We start from the raw sequence: 20,871 nt of genomic DNA, 5'->3' as shown, positions 1-20,871 counted from the left end.
AAAGCAACATGGACCAGTCGGTGGGCTTCGTTGAACGAGCTGTCACGGACACTAAAAAGGCCGTGAGATACCAGAGTGAGGCGAGACGGGTGAGAGAAAGCAATGTGGGGTTTGGAAAATAAGGGCAGGGCAATACCCAGATTTACTGTATCTGAAAATCCCCAATCCCCTCCATGGAATGAAACAATTTCTGGAAATTCAGTGTAAAAATGAAACCTTCCAGTTGTCCATAAGGCAGAGTTTCTGCCTTATAATTCGGGGCAGCTCATCTGCTGCTTGCAAATCCCCATTTGCACATTCTTTTACTGCACAGTGAAAAATGCATCAGGAAAGTGGAGAAAGAATACATTAGATGCCAAAAATGAAATTCGTTTTATGAAAAGCACTGGCTAAATGGTAATATTTCAAACTGAAATTCAGGAGCCCTGCATTCAATTTTTGGGTTTAGTTTCTGCTCCTGGGCAGAAGCTTAGCCAGGCTGAAAAACAGGCGCTATCCGAAGTCCATTTGGTGGTGTGGTCGCCCCCCTGGAGGAGTAGCCTAGTGGTTAGTGCAGTGGACTTTGATCCTGGGGAACTGAGTTCAATTCCCACTGCAGTTCCTTGTGACTGTGAGCAAGTCACTTAACCCTCCATTGCCCCTGGTACAAAATAAGTATCTGAATATATGTGAACCGCTTTGAATGTAGTTGCAAAAACCCCAGAAAGGCGGTATATCAAGTCCCATTTCCCCCACCTATGTACGCCACTGCTCCTGCCTGAGGTTCAGAAGACTGCAGACCCAGCAGTCAGTCTGATGACACTTAGTGACCAGACTCAGGATGACCAACCAAGGGTTTTCACTGTGGCATCTAATCTAGATGAGGGCAAGGTTGTCTACAAATAGGGAATAACCGTGAGTAAATTAAAATGAAGGCATATGGCACTGTATCCAATAAAAGCCATTTCCAACTTTGCTGACCATCATGGGCTTGAATATTGGTGGTGATGGAAAAGTCGGTGCCTATTCTGGTTACAGGTCTTCTTTCACACTCATTGACTGCATAGGTAGAACAGATTGTGCAGTTTGGGATATCTTTCTACAGTTAATAAGGTGAGCTAATGATATCACGCAAATATGGAATGCATTACCAAATGCCATAAAAACAACGCACGATTTGGTAACCTTCCGGAAATTACTAAAAACTAACCTGTTCAAAGAAACTTATCATAAAGTTTACTGCCTCGATGAAATGCGCATGCAAATTACTGCCACATTAAAAATGTGTGCTGAGAAAACAGTGCACACCACAGAACTAATCTGCTGCTCATTGCTAAAATATCCCCCTTCCTGTCAGTGCATGAGCACTGGATCTGCATCCCCCACCACCACCACAAAATTATTCCTGGTAGTCTAGCAGGCCCTGTCTCTCTCTCTTCTTTCCCCCCTGATCCAATCTGACCCAACCAGATTCCCCTCTCCCAACATAGAAAAATTAATCCCTGCTAGTTGGTGTACCCCCTCCCCTTCCCGGACCCTCCACACTCATCTCAAAAAGTTGACAGGCAGAAACAGTGTCCACTCACGCCTGCCTCCAGTACAGCTGGCCTTGCCTTACTTGGTTGACTGACCCTGGCAGTGTGTTGGATGCCCTGCTGGGTGTTAAGTGCTGCCATGACTTTTCAAATATGGGGTCTAGTCACCTAGGTCCTAAAGTTAGTGGCTAGAACTTCTGAAAATCTGTCCCTTAGTCCAAAAGGAAAATGGAATGCAAAGTACAGAATGTGTTCTTTTCAAGCTGAGTTACTTCAAATAATGAAGTCAGCTAACGACATCACCTTAATAACTGTGGAAAGATATTCCAAGCTGCACAATCTGTTCTACCTATACAGCCACTGAGTGTGAAAGAGGACCTGTAACCAGCCTAGCACCAACTTTTAAAAATGGTTGTGGGTAGGGATGGGAATTAACACATTAATAATGCTATTAACGCGTTAATATTTTAATGAAGGTGATGTATTTTAATGCGGCCTGATTTTAACGCTGACCAGCTCTCTGCTCTTACCTCTACAGCAAGGCTCCTTTTCTCCTTGCTTGGTGCTCCTCGTCTTCCCCTCTGCGGCTGGGCTCGTCAGATAAGAGCATCACCGTGGTGCAGGAAGTTGAGGAGGTCTCGCGGTTTCCTGCACCACACGGCTCACGTATCCACAGAGCCCGGCCATGTGGGGGAGACGAGCGCTGAGCTAGGAGAAAAGGAGCCCTGCTGATAAAAACAGAGGCCCAGATGCACTAAACTTTAATGACACTTTAACAACCCTTTAACGAAGAATTTTTGAACCGTGGCATGCATTAAAGGCCATTTTCCGACCACGGTAGCAGAAAACGAAAACGGAATGCAGATGAGCAAATTGTGTAGAAACCCCATTGAAATGAGATGCATCAAAGTTTTCCCACTACCCTAACGTAGGAAAACTGCCGGAAAGCTAATGACAGGTCTGTTGTTAGGGCTATCCGACTAAAAACTTTAATGTAAAGAACAAAAAAAAGCGAGGGGGGCAAAAACGCGCGTCAGGGGCGTCTTTTATTGACGCCCAAGGTCGCTGCTGCTCCCCGCTTCCCCTGCATCACTATAAAAGTGAAAAAAAAAAGGTTCGGGAGGGGGCAAAGGCGCTCGTCAGGAGCATCCTTTATGAACAGCCTTGCCCCCCCCCCCCCGCCCGTGGTCGCCGCTGCTGATCCCCGCTTCCTCCCCCAGCATTAAATAAAAACACAAAACAAAACTCAAAGCTTTAGGAGCCCTGGCCCCCCTCCCTTCCTGTCTCTAAACTCTTTCTCCACACAGCTCCGCCCCCGTGCCCCGCCTCCGCCACCCCCCCTGAGATCGTTGCCGTCGCTCCCCCCTCCACCCCCCCCCCCTCATTTCCAGCCCGTGCAGCACCTCTCACCTCTGTATGAAGGCGCTGCACGGGCAAGAAGACCATCAGATCGCTGCAGTCTTCAGGACGTCTCTCTCCTTCTCTGACCTGGCCCGGCCCCCGTCTGACATAAGAAACCTACGCAGGGGCGGGGGCGGGGCACGGGGGCGGAGGGAGGTGGAGCTGTGTGGAGAAAGAGTTTAGAGACAGGAAGGGAGGGGGGCCAGGGCTCCTAAAGCTTTGAGTTTTGTTTTGTGTTTTTATTTATTGCTGGGGGAGGAAGCGGGGAGCAGCAGCGGTGACCACGGGCCGGGGGGGGGGGGGGGCAAGGCCATCCATAAAGGATGCTCCTGACGAGCGCCTTTGCCCCCTCCCGTTCCATGTGTTTGTGTTTTGTTTTGGTTTGGTTTTTTTTTGACATTTGTGGCATGCGCAGAGCAGCCAGTATAACGCTTGGCTGCTCTGCGCATGCTTTAGGGGCCCATTACCGATGGGGATTCCACCAGATTGATGCATTGTACTTTACAATACCGCACCGAACATGTGCGACTTGTTTTTTTGCTGCATTGTTCGTTTTTTAAAATTCGGTAACAGCTTTTACGTTTTTGCTTTTTTTACGTTTGGTTGATGCATCTGGGCCAGAGAGAGAGAGAATATGGAAGAAGGCTGGGGAGGGGGCATGAGAGAAACTGGAGGTGGGGGGGTGGGAAGGGGGGTATGAGAGAATCTGGATGAAGGCTGGATGCATGCCATGATTAAGCTTGATTAATTGCATGATTAAAATTTATAATTATTGCCCACCCCTAATTGTGGGTGCTAAATTCAGCCTCCTCGATAGCCCATGACTGTTGGAGTTTCTGTTTTTTTAAATGCCAGCAGCTGAAGGCACAAAAAATCCAGGTATTCAGCATCCGGTTAATGCCACAACAGTCTGTAAAGATATTCAGTGGTACTATTTATTTATTTGGATTTTGCTCACACTTTTTTCAGTAGTAGCTCAAGGTGGGTTACATTCAGGTACACTGGATATTTCTCTGTCCCAGGAGGGCTCACAATCTAAGTTTGTACCTGAGGCAATGGAGGGTTAAGTGACTTGCCCAAGATCACAAGGAGCAGCAGTGGGATTTGAACCGGCCACCTTTGGAAATCAAGACCGGTGCTCTAACCACTAGGCCACTCCTCCACTCCTATCTTGATAATACTGATTTTTCTCAGCGGCATTTATCCGTCCGAGTAGCAGGTGTTTGCTACATGGATAGTTGCTTTTGAATATTGCCCACAATATAAATTAAACCCCCCCCCCCCCACTACTCAACAATAGTTTGCTTGGTATTGGGGGTGCTCGAGCACCTTCCAAGCCCTCAGTGCTGGCACCTATGGCATCCTGAACAGAAGTGAGCTCGGAGCCACAGACCATCCTGAATGATGCATTCTGGCTCTGTCTTCTATCTCCAGAGAAAGGAAGATTTCAGACTACATGGAATTTTTTTATGCCTCACATAATAGATACAATTTCTAGTTGTGCATTTGAAAAGCTATAAAAGGGGCCACACCTCTTCCGAATCAAGAGCGTTAAGATTAGTGACAGTGGGAGTAAAATGCAGCAACATTTTCTTAAAACTGGCATCAGAAGGCTATTTTGATGTTAGTAACTTGCAAGCAAGGCCCTCTTAAAGAAATAAGAGTCCTTCAGTGTCCTGACCATGAAGGTATCTGTGATGCAGTTCAATCTGTCATGAGTATTTTAATTTGTGTTTGTAGTGGAGACAGTAAATCTAGGCTCATTTTGCCCTACCTTAGAACAAACTCCTTAGTCAGCCTCCTGATGCTTGCCTCCAGCTCCTCTCCTTCCCTGCCTCCTTCCCAGTTGCTCCTCACATGGAAAAGGAGAAAGCAGGCACTGTGAAGAATCCATCCCACCCTCACCACACACACAGGCTCCTAAAATGCAGCAGGACCAGCAACTCACTGCTTCCTGGGTCTTGGTTTAGTATCAGATTCTTTCTGTTCTTTCTTTCTGAAATAAAAGGCTTTCCTCTATGGCTACTGCTGAGATTCATGCTTTACAGGGGTCATAAGTAATTTGAGCATGTAAAACAGCATTTTGCACACTCCAAGTAGGCACTTGTAAAATTGCTGGGGCATAAAGTTTAAGAGCTTGTAAAAGCAGGGCCGCCGCCCCCCCCCCCCCCCCGAGGTCGTCGTCATCACCACCCCCCTCCGTCCACCACCGGGCCAGGCCCCCCTGAATTCAAATCATAGTGCCTCACCTCGACTTCGCTCCGTGTGAAAAAAAGCGCAGCAGTGGCAGTCTGCAGATCGCCTCCCTTCGGGCCTTCCTTCCCTGTGTCCTGTCCTCACGCAAGTTACGTCAGACGAGGGCGGGACACAGGGAGGGAAGGCCCAAAGAGAGGCGATCTGCAGACTGCCACTGCTGCGCTTCTTTTACACGGAGCGAGGTCAAGGTGAGCCACTATGATTTGAATTCAGGGGGGCCTGGCCCGATGGGGGATGGAGGGGGGTGGATGGAGGGGACTGCGGCACCGGGCCCCCCTTGGAGGCCAGGTCCCAGGGAATTTTGTCCCCCCTCCACCCCTCCCCCCTTGGTGGCCCTGTGTAAAAGTAGACACATGGAAAACAGGGCACCCGCTTTCAGGTGCTCTATCTTTGGGCTTTCCTGGGAGTTGAGAATGTATGGAGTAGAGGCAGATAGGCACTTACACATATAGGACTAGGTTGTATATATGGTGCCTGAAAACTCCGTGCAGAAAAACAATATGCCTAGGCGTTTTCTCTACACCTAAATTTTATAGAATAGGCTTAAATTTCTGCACAATATATAGAATATGCCAGGCGTCTCTCCACATGACCAAGGGCCCTGTTTACTAAGTCACACTGTAGGTGCGCTAACTTTTTAGCATGCGCTAATGATAGAGACAACCATTATATTCCTATGGGTGTCTGTAGCATTAGTGTGCGCTAAAAAGTAGCTTAGTAAAGAGGGTCCCAAGTTTAGTCGCAGCCATTTATACCACGTTTTACTTGGTATAAATCCTGACGCCTAAATTAGGTTCAGATCGGGTGTATTCTATAACAGTGCGCATAGATTTTAGAAACATCCATGCCCTGCCCATGGCCACACCACCTTTTCAACTATACGACCTCAAATTTAGGTGCACCACTTTACAGAATACACTTAAGGATTTCTGCGCGTAAATCTTAATGTCAATTAGTGTTGATAATTGCTTGTTAACATCCAATTAACAGCTCTGATTAGCTAGTTCAGCAATTAAGTTACGTGCATTGTTATAGAATACGCTTCGATTTCCGAGCAGAAATTATGTGCATATACTCAAAGATTTATAAAATAAGTGCAACACATGTGTTTATAGACCTCCTTCCCTAGGTACCTGGTTATCACACTGACATATGTAGAGGGTAATTTTATGCTTTGGAGGTTCGGGGGGGGGGGGGGGGGGGTTCTAATGACTAGCTCAGTAGCATCTAGTCCAGTGGTTCCCAAACCTGATCCTGGAGGCATCCCAGCCAGTCAGGTTTTCAGGATATCCACAATGAATACTCATGAGATAGATTTGCATGAGGTGGAGACAGAGCATGCAAATCTCTCTCATGAATATTCATTATGAATATCCTGAAAACCTGACAGGCTGGGGTGCCTCCAGGACCAGGTTTGGAAACCACTGAGCTAGTCTAAGAAAATTTAAAATTCTTCTTAAAACTTTCTTATTTTGTCAAGCTTTTGATCTATCCAAAGACGGGGTTGGCAAGGTTTATTGAAGATTCTGCAGTTTTAGAAATATAAAGCTTTTTGTCTCTTTGTGAATGAGCCTGAATGCATGAGTTTTCCTATTCAGAAGCACACAGCTATGGAATGCGCTACCCCCAACCTTAAAAACCATAGATAATCTAAGCAACTTTCGCAAATCCTTGAAGACACACCTCTTCAACAGAGCCTATAAAAAGAACCTCTAAAGACACAAATCACTACACAACCCACCCACACAACCAACTACACCTCCCACATCACCCTACTTAACACCCTCTTCTCTTTCTTTAAATATCTTCGTCCCACCACTGACTATATCTATTATTCCCTCATGAATATGTCATAATAACACTCTGTAAGCCACATTGAGCCTGCAAATAGGTGGGATAATGTGGGGTACAAAGGTAATAAATAAATAAATAATAAATTTAGAAATGGTGTTCTTTTCAATGTTATGTTATTGTATTTTAATTTTTAACCGCGTAGATTGGTACAGCCTGGTGGTATATAAAGTTTTAATAAAACATAAACATAAAACATCTAATAACATTTAAATTCATAATTTCACTCCAGGGAATTGGCAATTGTGTATGTGCATAATTTCCTACATACTTAATGAGGACACACATAATCACGTAATTCTAAAACCTGTCGTTTCTTTGTCTATAGTACCACCAAAATTCATCCTTTCCTTTCTAAGCACACTACCAAAACTCTTATCCATAATCTTATCACCTTTCGCTTAGACTACTGCAACTTGCTTCTCACAGGTCTCCCACTAAGCCATCTCTCTCAGGGCCGTGCTGATGCAGTTTTGCAAAATCTTTCACCTGAACTTGTGATTCTCCTATTTCCGCTGCCCTCCCCTTTTCATGCTGAGGCAGGCACCCTCTTCAAGTTACATGAGAATACAACCAGATTGCTATTTATGCTTCAGTTTGGGGCTAGCTCCTACAGTCAGGGTGAGTTTCAGAGCTTGAAACAGCATTCAAATTAAAGAGAACCTGAAATTTTAAAAGTGCTAAAAATAAGTTTTAAAAGTATTTGCCTTAAATCTAATTGCAGAATTCAGGTGCTGAGAGTCTGTACTTGGTTGTCATATGCTCAGATTTGTTTAAATCATATGCAAATTAGTCCAGTGTTTTTCACTAAACATTCCCATGAGTGTCTGTATGTTAATCTGCATTCAAATAGAGCTCTCTGATTGGATGATCAGCTTCTGTTAAGAAATCTGCCCGAGAAGTGAACAGAGTGAGAGCTGTCCTTTGCCAAGAGAGACATCCAGCTGTGACTTCCTGTGTTTGTTGACTGAAGTTATAAAAGAGTGCCTGATTGTGGTAAATGAGAAAATATAAGTGAAAAGAGATTGGTGGCGATTGAAGTTTCTCTAGTGAGAAAAGGATCTGAATATTTCAGGATTACTTGAAGTTTATAAAGAATAGAAAAGGGGGGGGGGCGCCAACCGATAGTCTGCAGGGGGGCACCAGAGACCCTAGGCACGGCCCTGATCTCTCTCCAATCTGTTCAAAATTCTGCAACATGATTTATATTCCGCCAGTGTCGCTATGCTCTTATTAGCCCTCTCCTCAAGTCACTTCATTGGCTCCCTTTCCATTTCTGCATACAATTCAAACTCCTCTTATTGACTTACAAGTGCTTTCATCCTGCAGCTCCTCAGTACCTCTCCACTCTTATCTCTTCCTATACTCCTCCCCAGGAACTACATTCATTGTGTAAATCTCTCTAATCCTGTACCCTTCTCCTCCACTGACAACTCCAGAGTCCGTTCCTTTTATCTTGCTGCACCATACTCCTGGAATAGACTTTCTGAGTCAGTGTGTCAAGTTCCATCTCTGGCCATCTTCAAATCTCAGCTAGAAGTCCACCTTTTTGAGGCTGCTTTTATCTCCTAACTCCTATTCACCTGTCCAGTACCCATGTCTGTTTTATCATTCCCACCTTAAGTATTTCCCTTATCCCTTATTTGTCCCGTTTGTCTTGATTAGATTGTAAGCTCTATTGAGAAGGGACTGTCTCAAGTGTTGTTTATTTTCTCTGAATCTGCCTTTGCTAATCAAGCAGCGGAAGCAGTGGCCCGTCTCATCTCTCTGGGCAAAGTTACATATGCCCTCCAAATATCTAGCTTTCCCAACTTTGAATCTGCTCATGACAGGCTTACACCATCAGGCAGTATGGACTCTTGTAATTAGAAAGGAACCCAGTATGTAGTAGATATAATAAGATAGTTTATTACAATCTTACCAATGGTAATACAGGTAGGTTAAGCATTCACATAATGGAACCGCATATCATGGCACGTCCTCTCTCTCTAGCCTTCTGGAGTCTCCCTTCTCTGTTCGTCTTCTCCTCTCATCTCCTTCTTCTTCTCGTCTCGTCTCGTCTGAACTAATACTCCTCAAACTGCTGCTTATATACAATTTTGGCCCTATTCATTTCAATGGATCCCAGCTGTCTCAACTGGGCTCCTAGTCCTTATCAGTTGATCAGCATGACTTCACATATTCCCAAACCTTCCTGTAGCCCCCCCTTTGGATGTTCTCACCCGGGGTGCAGCTGACCCAGCACTATCTTTACGTAACCATAGCAACTCTTGCTTATGACGTCTTGCAGGTGCCAATCTCAGGATTGTTTATAGAGTAGATTGCCCCCACCCTTGCCAGTTCAGCACTTGCCACAGTGAAATGTAACTGTGTCAAAGGTGATCTCTGATTTTTACAAGCTAGCTCTCTTTTGTATCAGAGATTATTCTGATTTTAAGAAGCCTAGCTCTTATTATGAGCCATTTGCTTGCAGAGGCCTAGCTCTTTAGCCTGAGCCATTGACCTGTATTTCACTGAGAGCAAGGGCGGCCATATATATACATTTCCCCTCTTGCCAGGCCCCTCAGAGGGGGCTGGCACACATGACTACTAGTGGGTGTGGCCGTCCTTTCCAGAGGGCTCATAGAGTTCTGTGGGGGGGAATGTATAGGATTGAGGTGACATGGGTGCTCTGGCACAATAGGGAACAAGGCCATAGCAAGAGTCAGTATGTGGATACATAATTATATGCTGGATGAAATGCAGCATTAGGTTTCCCCTTTTATCATAACCAACCCAAGGGGCCCAACTTTCTTACACCCACCCCTCTAGGGCGGAGCTAGACTTGGAAACATGTGAAGTCAATTAAGTCTAGGTACCATACAATGGAATCAATAAGGTCAAGTGCATATGATTGTGATTGATATATCATGATTACAAAGCTGATGTTGGAAGGCGGGGGAAAGAAAACTTTCAATCAAAGTTTATCATTAGTCAAACTTTGAATGTGTAAATATAGCTAAAACTGGTGTTAATAGGGAACAAATATTTCATTTTAGCATTGAAAAAGGATTAATATTGGCCAAATAATGAATAACTACTGCAAATTCAGGAGCATTACAAGTATTGCAAAGGCTAAGCTATGGGTGTTATAGGCCTACATTATATATGAAGGGCCTGCTGCTTAACCTGCAGTAGTCTTATAATTATGAGCAAGATAAGAGTTTTGTAATTATCTTACTGCTAGGTGTAATGGATCTAGATCATATATGAAGGCACTGTTGAGTTATAGTGTTTTTGGAACATACATAGGAACATAATCTTCTTGTTCCTTTATACAGAATATGAAGCAAATATGTGTTAAATGAATTGATCTGCTTCACTTTCACTTGATGAGTAAGAAATCATCAACAGTAGAAAACAGTCTGCTTAGTTACTATTTGAGGTATAGTGATGAAAGGTACAACAATTTAAAAATAGAGGGAAAACAATCTAAACCTGTCTATACAAATTAGCAAAATGTAACAAACTAGAAAGAAACATATGATAGTTTGATTAAACAGCATAAGCAGAATAAATATCTTCCTTAATAAAAGAGGTGTACTTGCCTTACAGGCATTAAGAGTAAAAATGAGTAAAATAAATAGCAGTGGTCCTACATTTATGGTGGAAATGTAGTTTGTCTTGTACTGAGAGTAGTAACAAGGAGGCTTAAAACAAACCTCTGAACATAGGAAATAATGCACCAGACAACAGTATCAACACCTGATTTAGTAGCTAATTTTGTTGGCTAAGGCAAAAGGTTTTGTAATGCCTTTATAATGGAACCTATCAGTGTCAGTATTCCTGGGAATGTAAGTACAAAAATGATTTCTGGCTTTAAATTGATCAAGTACCCCTCTTGATAGTGACAATAGAGGATGAAAAACCAAGGATGTCACCCACTTTAATCAATGCTATAAGTGGCATACCAAAAATATACAGGTTCTCTGTTAGAGGGTCTGATTGTTGGATGTGTAATCTGTTAATTTTAATTTGTCCACATCCCTGGAACATTTCAAAGTTATCAAACATGGACCTATTAGATCTGGTAGTCCATGTATCAAATATAGGGTAACAGAAAATATTTAATCTAGTTAAAGGGTCTCAGTTAGGATCATCATCCATTCCAGGATCCCAATTTAGGGGGTGAGTGGGACAGGTACCGTTCAGAGGCTCATTAGAGTGAGCACCAGCCATTTAATAGCTAGGCAGGTGTAATGCAAAAAGTATGGAATGTAAAGTCAAAAGAAAATAATAAAACAAAACAAATGATGATTGGTATTGTCAGGAATTATAAAATTAAATAGAATTAAAAAGGCAAGTAATGATTAGATATAGGGTGTCAATTAAAACAGAGTAAATCAACTGTTGGGGTACCTAGGGTGGATTCTTGTGATTATTACTATGTATACTGAAAAAACCTGTGAGTCTTTTCAAATGTATAATAGATTAGTCCTGGAACCAAAATTAGGAATAATATAAGTACAACAAGTCCCAATACAGTTGGTAGAGTACAGTGTCCTCTTGTGGGTAGGTGTATAGCACTGTGTACATCTAGTAACGCTATAAAAATGATAAGTAGTAATAGTTAGTAGTAGTAATTAAGCACAATTTTGCCCTGCACCCCCTCCTCCACTCATGCAGTGCCCCCCCCCCCCCACACCTCTGGCTCCCCCCAGCCTCACCATCTGTAAAGGAATGATACCCAATCACTTTTGCTTCAGGTGCTGCTGTATTTTAGAATGGCAGCATTGCATCACCTGACCCTCTAGTGCTGTGTCCTGGTACCACTATGTTTAAGTTTATTCTAAGATTTGATATACCACCTTTGCTAACAAAAGGTTAAAGCAGTTTACAAAAAAATTCTGGATAAAATGAAAAGGAACTCCAATTAAATTAGGAAAGAGCGCATACATACGTTTTATATAAGCATAAATATGTTAAAATAGATACTGAGGGCTGCATCTCCAAGAGACCGTGCAGGCCGTGGCTGGCAACATCTAAATTGTGGGCAGATTAAATGCCAGCTAGAAATAGTGAGCTTTTAGTAATAATTTGAATCTTGGCTGGGAAAGTTCGGCTCTAATTTCCTTGGGAAGATTATTCCAGAGACTTGGTGCCAAACAGAAAATTCTGATGTCCTGGTGGTTTTATAATGAGTGGATTTCAGTGTTGAGCATCCAGAGAACAGAGAGAGCGGGTTGGGGTGTATGTAATAACCAGGGAGGAGAGAGAAAGAAGGAATCCTGTGTGCAATATCTTATGAGTGATAACTAGAATTTTAAACGAGATTTGGAATAGTACTAGGGGTCAGGCACCACCATTTTGAAAGATGGTGCCAGAAGCAGGAGAAATTGGGCATCACTCCTGCCTTTAGAGCTGGGTGGGAGAGGTTGGGAAGTTTGGGGGGGGGGGGCTCAGGGGTGTGAACACTTAGGCCACAATTTTTTTGAGAGAGATCAGGGGTGGTGCAGAGGGGCCATGGGATACCAGGGTGTCTTTTTGTTGGAAGGGGAGAGGGTGCAAGGGAGTCATTAGTTCAATCTGGATTTTAGGGAAGGGGGATAAAGGACACATAAGCATATAAGCACCGCCATACTGGGAAAAGACCAAGGGTCCATCAAGCCCAGCATCCTGTCTCTGACAGCGGCCAATCCCTTTTTTATTTTTTTTTAATAATGTTCTATGGACTTTTCCTTCAGGAATCTGTCCAGACCCCCCTTAAACTCCGTAAGGCCAGCTGCTGTGACTACGTTCTCCGGACATACAGGAGTTTTTTTATGGATTTTTTTTGGGGAGGGGCTGTTGGGGTAAGAGAGTGTGAGGTACAAGGGAACCATTATGGCCTTTTACGGGTGGTCTAGGAAGGCAAAAAAACACTTTGCACCGCTCCCATGAATAGTAACATCCCTGGAGCACACAAAGCACCGTTATATACACACCAGGGAATTATGCGTAATTTTTAAAATTTAGACACATAATTTCATGGGGTGTACATAAGGATGGGAGCAACTCAGAGCAAGAGCTGTCAAAAACCTGCAACAGTAACATTTTGGCATGTTACACTGCTGCTTTAAGCTGACTGTGCTATGTCCTTATTCCCAGCACTGTGTGTTCTGCAGAAAGCAGTATTTCCCAGCATTAATCCTTTGTCGTTCCCAATCGCTGTCTGCAGTGCTTCTGTTTCATGCTCTTTTTGTCTTAAGCTTTTCTTTCATTCCTTTGCACAGAGTCTATATCTAATGTACACTTGTAATATCAAAATAATGTACTTGCTGTGCACGTGTTTAAAATAGCTATTTGTTCAAATGTGTGAAATACTGAATGTTTGCATTAGGGAGCATTTTCTCAATCAAGTCATGCTGGCAGCTTCACAACATTACATAGTTCTTCTGAACACTTCCTGTTAGTAGTTGCTGGAACTGCAGACACTCCTCCACACTTCAGCATTTTTGAAGTATTCCCTATAGTGCCTCCTGCTGGGAAAGGCTGGAACTGTGGAAGCTGTGTGTTCCTCTACTTTTCAACGCTCCTGTATTTTCAGAGGGCTGCCTCCTGGGAGATGCGGAGACTGCAGACACTCATCCACACTCCAGCATTCCTGAAGAATTCCCTATAGTACCTCCTCTTGGAAGATGCTGGGCCTGCAAGCGCTGTGAATTTTCTTGCAGCCAGCACTCGCCATTCGCTTCTGTGCTTCTTGCTTGGAGAGGTGTTGAGGGACATGACATCAGTGTGTGCATGATTTTAATTCATTAAAATACACATCTAGTATGTGCTTTTCTCTTACAAAATAGAGGAGTGTGGTAGCCGTGTTAGTCCACTCTTAAGGTTATCAATAGAAATCAAACAAAATAAAACATGGAAAAGAAAATAAGATGATACCTTTTTTATTGGACATAACTTAATACATTTCTTGATTAGCTTTCGAAGGTTGCCCTTCTTCCTCAAGGAAAGATATTCAACATAAAGGGATCTTTCACTTGCTCATCTTCCAATGTAGTATATATCATTCAGTGTAAAAAATGTAACGAAGGATGCTATATTGGAGAAACAGGCCAGATGCTTAAGACAAGATTCAATTTACATAGACATCATATGAACAATACTGGTGCCAGCAGGGTTCCCACGCCTGTTGGTCAACATTTTACAGGACCAGGACACTGTACCAGTGACTTCACAGTGAGAATCCTGAAAGGTAACTTTAAAACCATACAAGAACGTAAGACCTTTGAAGTCAGAATGATTGAATATTTTAACACCCAGCAGAAAGGACTTAACAAGGATCTGGGGTTCCTAGCCCATTATAAACCATAAAGCTGTATGTCTCTGTTGATCACCCTCCCCTCACCTATCCACACCCACCCTGTTAGAATATCAATGATATGCTTTGATGTCCCCATGCATACTTCCTACCCACCCCCCTCCTCCCACCCTGTCAGACTGTCATAGTAATGCTTGAATATTTTCACTTATATACACTGTCAGCTAGCACATTTGCTTATTTCCGATCTGAGGAAGAAGGGCAACCTTCGAAAGCTAATCAAGAAATGTATTAAGTTATGTCCAATAAAAAAGGTATCATCTTATTTTCTTTTCCATGTTTTATTTTGTTTGATTTCTCTTACAAAATGAAACCACTAATCATTATAGGACTTTGTGACAAGAGACTTCTGCCTTTACCAACTGATTAATATCAACAGTGAGAGCTAGGAAACTGCTTATTGAGCATTTAACTGGAAGTCAGATACTGTTATGTTCATTTCTTAAAAGGATAGCAGAGACTGACACCAAATGTTGCCACGTGATTTAGTTATCTAAATAACCCACTGAAATTCCAATTTTAAGGTTTACATTTTTAATTATTTTGTGTATCCTCTCCTCAGAAAATGATAATTATCATTGCTATCGTGGTGAGCGTTCTGGCGATTTTAGCTTTGATTATTGGACTGTCCTTGGGGTTCGGTAGGAAATAACAGTGGTATGTTCCTCATTCGTAAGTACAGATGGTGATGGTGCCGGGTTTTTGATGTCAGCAAAGGAATCTGTGAAACATAAGAAAAGCCATACTGGGTCAGACCAATGGTCCATCTAGTCCGGTATCCTGTTTCCAACAGTGGCTAAGCCAGGTCACAAGTACCTGGAAGAAATCCAATTAGTAGGAGCATTCCATGCTACCAATCCCGGGGCAAGCAGGGGCTTCTCCATCTCAATAGCAGACTATGGTCTTTTCCTCCAGGAACTTTTTAAACCCAGATATGCTAACCACTGTTACCACATTGCACAGAACAAAAAGCCAAGGCCCCAATATTCATAGTCAGTTATCCGAACAACAGCAGTCATTATCTAGAGAACTGCCCTAGCTGGCACTGTCCGTTCATTTTCAGCAGCTAATGCTGCTAAAAATCATTAAAGACTGCTCTGGTGCCAACAGGATAGTGGCAGAGTGGAGTGTGGGCATTTAATTATCCGAATAATGGACTGGATATCTCTGCCATAGCACTGGTTCTTGCCAGTATGCATGACCACTCAGCACTATCTGCTGAATATGCATGCAAAGTTCAAATGCCGTGGCCAGTGTTGAAATCAAATGCCAGCCATGGTGTGTAAATATTGGGCTGTAAGTTCATTTCTCACTTAGCTCTCATTTAGTAGTCGCAGTGTACAATCTTTCTGTCCTTCCCCAGAGAACTACCAACTGGCCACTATTTGGATAGCCTGCCGATGTTTTAAGGAAGCTGCAGGATCCTTAAATTGATAATAAACTTGCTGTCAAATTCTCCGATAGTCTACTTCCACCTCCTTTTTTTTGTTACATTTGTACCCCGCGCTTTCCCACTTATAGCAGGTTCAATGCGGCTTACATATTATATACAGGTACTTATTTGTACCTGGGGCAATGTTCCAAGTTGTCTCTGTGTGGGGAAGGGACTAGGGGGGAATGCAGTGGTGGCAGCAGGCCCGCAGTGAGGGTGGGGAGTGTGAGCTACCAGACTTCCAGCTTCATGTGGTGGCCTGTCCTCCTCCTCCTCCCTCTATATGGCTTCCTTTCCAAACAAGAAGCTCAGGGCGGGGGAGGAGGAGGAGGAATTGACACCTTGTATTGACTTGCGCCCAGAGGCAGTAGAACTTTAAAAGTAGACACTCCCTCACCTAGCAGTCAAATTTTATTGAGGTGACCCTCCCCAGCACACCAAATTTCTCAAATTAGAGGCCAACTGAATTTAGGTTTTGGATTCAAACCCCAACCCCAATCTACCTGAAATCCAGGGTTGGGGTATCAGCCGAAAATATTGTGCATTTTTGTCGGAAGCCGAAACTGTGGCCCTGCTGCTGCCCGCTGCAAGCCAGCCTCCTCACCCTGACAGAAAATCTTTCCCCCCGGGGCCACCCACCAGCTCCACCCTCCCCCACTCGTAGGCCCTCCCCAGGCTTACCTTCTAAGAGCCTAGTGGCCTCTTTGGGGCAGGAGCATCTCAAGTTGCTCTTGCCCCCACTGGCTGTGCTGTAAAAATCGCATCCACCATTTTAGGATTGGAACCGGCATGGGCAGGAGTCAGTCCCCAGCTGCTACTTCACTCCTGCTTATGCCATTTCCAATCCCAAAACGGTGGCTGCAACCTTCCAAGGCAGTCTTGGAGGCTGCCTCGGGAAGTTACAGCCACCATTTTTACAATGCAGGCAGGAGCAACTCAGGATGCTCCTGCTCCAAAGAGGCCCCTAGACCACCAGGGCTTTTAGAAAGTAGGCCTGGGAAGGGCCTACGGGGGGGGGGGGGGGGGGGGAGGCTGGCTCAGGGGAACAGACTTGCAGCAGGGTGGCAGGGCCACAATTTTGGGTTTGGCTCTGTTTCTGGATGAAATCGAGCGGAAAATTTGTCTCCAGTGTCTGTTGTCCTCTACAAGCTGTTGCAAGACTTTTGGTACCTGAGTGAAAAATGTTGATGAACCTTGGCCTAGAAAGCCAAAGCACAGAATTTTATAAGTAGGGGGAACTTACAGGCCCTTCATGAAGCTTTTGTTTATATTAATAATTTTTTTGACTTGATCAATGTTAGATCTCTGGGGAATAAGGTTCACTTGCACCCTGAATCCCATTTCTTGGTATCGCTGTTGTATGGTGGTTGGAACTCCCTCCCTCCATACTGGGAGCTGTGAGTGCTATTTCTGCAGCTTTTCCAGACCCTGCCTGCATGATGAGCAGATGCTCAATCAGCAGAAACAATTGAGAGATGCTGAGAAAAAGACTGTAAAGAATGGAAGGAGATTTTTTAAATAGTAATTTAACTAGATATAATCTAAATTCCATACAGCAATTTAATGGAAACTACTAAAAACAATATCAGAATTACAACATCTAATTCCCCCTTTAATTGGAGTGTAGGCAATTAGGTGCTTGAGCTCCTGTGACTGCTGCAGGGTAAAATACAGGCTGTCAGTTCCTGTTGCCCATACCAATGAGAGTACATTATTCTGACAACAAATATGTTGTGAATAACTGATTATTTCTATATTTCACTTATTCCTCAGTGCTGAAAGGTAGAAAAGAGGTGAACCAAGTTAATATTTTGTGCGGTTGGATGTGATTCAATGCTTCACGTTTGCCTTCTGTTTTTCCAGACTCCTGTTCCTACCTCGACCTCCTCCATCATGGTGCTGCAGCTGATGGTGATTGCTTCCCTCACTGCATATTCACCATCTCACCAAGTTCTATCCCATTCTGTCTACCCTGGACCTATTGGTGATCCCTCCTGCTTCACCGCATGACCTCAACATGTTCAGCACTCCCAGTAGAACTTTCCCTTTCCTGTGATGTCATTTCCTGTTGCTGGACCTCCATGCTCTTCCTGCCTGAGCACTCCATCAATCACGGCATCATGGAGGGAATCTCTGGGATTATTTCCTACCTCACAAACATCTTTTCCTTTATAAGTACATCAGACATTCTCAGTGTTTAGTCTTCCCTTTAGTAACTGTATTGTGGTTACTCCCTGTTGATAACGTGTCTTTTTAAAACTGCATTTTTAATTAGTATAGAAAGGATAGGACCTTTCATGTATGTAATTTATGACGAATTTGTTTTCTCAGGTTTCTAATTTTTTTTTCCTGTGAGCTTTCCCACCCTGGAAAATTTGGCCAGGCACATGGCTAAGACAGGTCTCCTTTACATTCAGAGAAACTTGTAGATTCTAGATACAGCATTGTGAAAGTCTGTTATAGCAGTATTTGCTTTCTTGCAGAGGGGTGATGCCCCCTCTAGAGACCTCCAGGGTTTCTGCTACAGTAGCATGAGAGAAAATTGACTTTGGAGCTCTAGGATACAGGACTGAGGGTTTCACTGTCTATTTTAATACGTTTTAGAGATTTGTAGAGCAGTCATCTCAATAACAGAACTGCAAACCACCACATTCTTTAATATGGAAACCACAGAATTAAGACTGGAGCAAAAGTTTCAAGTCACCTGATAACCTTGAAGTAGATCAACTGTGACCCTTTGCCTTTGTTGACGAAGAGACAGTGAGTTGACCTACAGCAGAGGTTCACGAGTCCTGCAGCACAGATGGAGCTACAGTACGAGATAGCTGTAGTCTTGATGTCTATGCTCTCAAGGGCTGGGGTCTTTTTACTACTTTTTTCCAATTGTGTTGATGAGTTTTTGTGTTGCAGATGTCTAGGACCTGGGCTGAGATTATTGTAGATCACATAAGAACTGTTGAACACTACTGTTGGTGATGCCACAGAAAAGAAAAAAAAAATTTTAAGCAAAGAAAGACATGGAGTAAAAATCCTATTTTTTTTAGAACTAAATGCCTTGCTTATTGAACGTGGCTGAAAAAGAGAGGTGCTGCTTCTGTGACTAGCATACTGTATACCTGTTGGCATCTGCAAGATCTGAGTTGGCAGGTCTTAGCAGAGAATGAGGAAGCTGTCTTCAACCTCTGTCCTGACCTTCCCCCTTTCCTCAAATGAGACTGTAGGGGATTTTGCCGAAGAGTTGTCAGCTGTGACTGTGACCCCCATCGTAGAATGCAGTGATCTCTTCTTCCCTGTGCTAGGCCAGGCCAGTGGTGATTAGCTTTTGTTCCTAGAATTTATACCAAATCCAATCTTCAAGAACCTCCACCAGGTCTGCTGTTCGGGAGAGCTTTTGAACAATCATATGATTATTTTAATAGCAGGATAATTTGAATATTGTAATGACTTGAACACTAGGCCTTTTGGGGCTTCTCAAGGGCTGAAATCAAGAAGCCACTGCTCTACAGGTGAATAGTACCCACCTTTTAATAGGGAGCTGAGGTCTAGGAACTCATTAAAAATAATGGGGCCACTATTGGCAGCCGGTAAACATACAATTTCACTATTTCTGGATTTGTATCCACTCTGTGGATGGTGTGAGGCTGAAATCCCTCTAATGAGCCACACACTATCTGTATAATGAAGGGGCAGAGCAAGGGAGGAGCCAAGAAATTATTTCGATAGTGGCAATATTCAGCTGAAATCTGCTGAACTGTAGCAGCACTGAACAAATGGTGCCGCTGCTGAATATTAGCCCTGGTATTTATTTTGAAGCTTTATTTGTTTGTTAACATAAACTATTGACCATTGCAACTGTGTAATTAGAAAGCATTGAAGCATATTTTCAGAGCACTTAGACTTACAAAGTTGCATAGGCTACTAAGTCGGGAGTGCCCTCGCCAGGTTGGGTTTTCATGATTTCCCCAATGAATATGCATGAGATCTATTTGTATACAATGGAGATAGTACTTGCAAATAGATCTCATGCATATTCATTGGGGAAATCCTGACTGGATTGCGGCCCTTGAGGACCGAGGTTGGACAATCCTGGTCTAAGTGCTTTGAAAATGAGCGCCAATATATACTACCATTTATTTAGATCTGATGCACGTGTTCTGGAGAGATGGGCTGTGGCCATTCTGCACGAGTAGATGTGAAAGCATGAACTATTGACTTATCGTGCTGTGTATAATGTGTCTGTGGTTACCATATAATATCTGAAAGCTCGTAAGATGGAGGGTTTGTTGAATGAAGGAGGGAAGTGCCTTAAAGCAGCTATGCCACATCCTATAATGTGGTCAAAATGAGTGAGGCTTAACTTTACCTTTTGGCTCTCTGGCCCAAGAAACAAACCAATTTATTATTTTACTTCTGTGACTTCCACAGTCTGTGTAAAATTACTGAGAAAAACTATTTAAGGATCCACTATGGTCACCTGCCCACTCTTCATTTCTACATTTATCCTGACCTGTAAGTTGATCTGCCTCAGTGACAAAAGGCGGGAGGCAGGTCGAAGACTGCTGTAGATGCACTTGTCAGAACTGGAAGAAAGGTCTACAGTGCTTGAAACATGACCAACTTGAAGGAACAAAATGCTGTAAAAATATGAATAGAAAAATTCACACATGCAGAATATTTACTGTTAGGTAAATAAGGCTACTGTCACAGCTCATTTGAATGTCCGTAGAAGATGGTGCTTCATTAATGTGAGTTTGAGGCCTTTCTAGAAAAAAAGTTGAAAATTGGTAACATTTTGGGCTGGATAGGATAGAGGATTGGCAAATTTGCCACCCTTTCTGCGGTGTTGTTCTGAGGGGTCCTGTTACCAAGCTGTATGAAAAAGGTCCCTGCGCTAGCTGTGGGTGCTGTTTTTCCCGTGCGCCAGGGCCCTTTTTTCTGCATCTGGTAAAAGCCCCCCCTCAAAAAAAATGGCCACGGGGTAAGATAACTCTTACCGCATGGCCATGCAGTGAGGAGCCCTTACCGCCACCCATTGAGGTGGCGATAAGGGCTCCCACGCTAACCTGGCGGTA

At 43.5% G+C, this 20,871-nt stretch overlaps 1 protein-coding gene across 2 annotated transcripts in view; it reads left to right on the top strand.

Moving 5' to 3' along the window:
• STX3 (syntaxin 3) overlaps window positions 1–18,839 on the top strand; it is a 122,055-nt gene extending 103,216 nt beyond the window's left edge. The window contains exons 10-11 of one of the 2 annotated variants that reach the window (XM_030222160.1): window positions 14,930–15,039; window positions 17,663–18,839. In XM_030222160.1, coding sequence (XP_030078020.1) covers window positions 14,930–15,019 — 90 coding nt within the window. In that variant the 3' untranslated portion in view covers window positions 15,020–15,039; window positions 17,663–18,839. The remainder of the gene's footprint in view (window positions 1–14,929; window positions 15,040–17,662) is intronic. The other variant, XM_030222153.1, reaches the window with a different exon arrangement.
• Window positions 18,840–20,871: the final 2,032 nt, after the last annotated feature.

Source organism: Microcaecilia unicolor, chromosome 1 (genome assembly GCF_901765095.1).
Source record: "Microcaecilia unicolor chromosome 1, aMicUni1.1, whole genome shotgun sequence".
Classification (NCBI taxonomy): Eukaryota; Metazoa; Chordata; class Amphibia; order Gymnophiona; family Siphonopidae; genus Microcaecilia; species Microcaecilia unicolor.
This window is presented reverse-complemented; position numbering and strand designations above follow the sequence as displayed.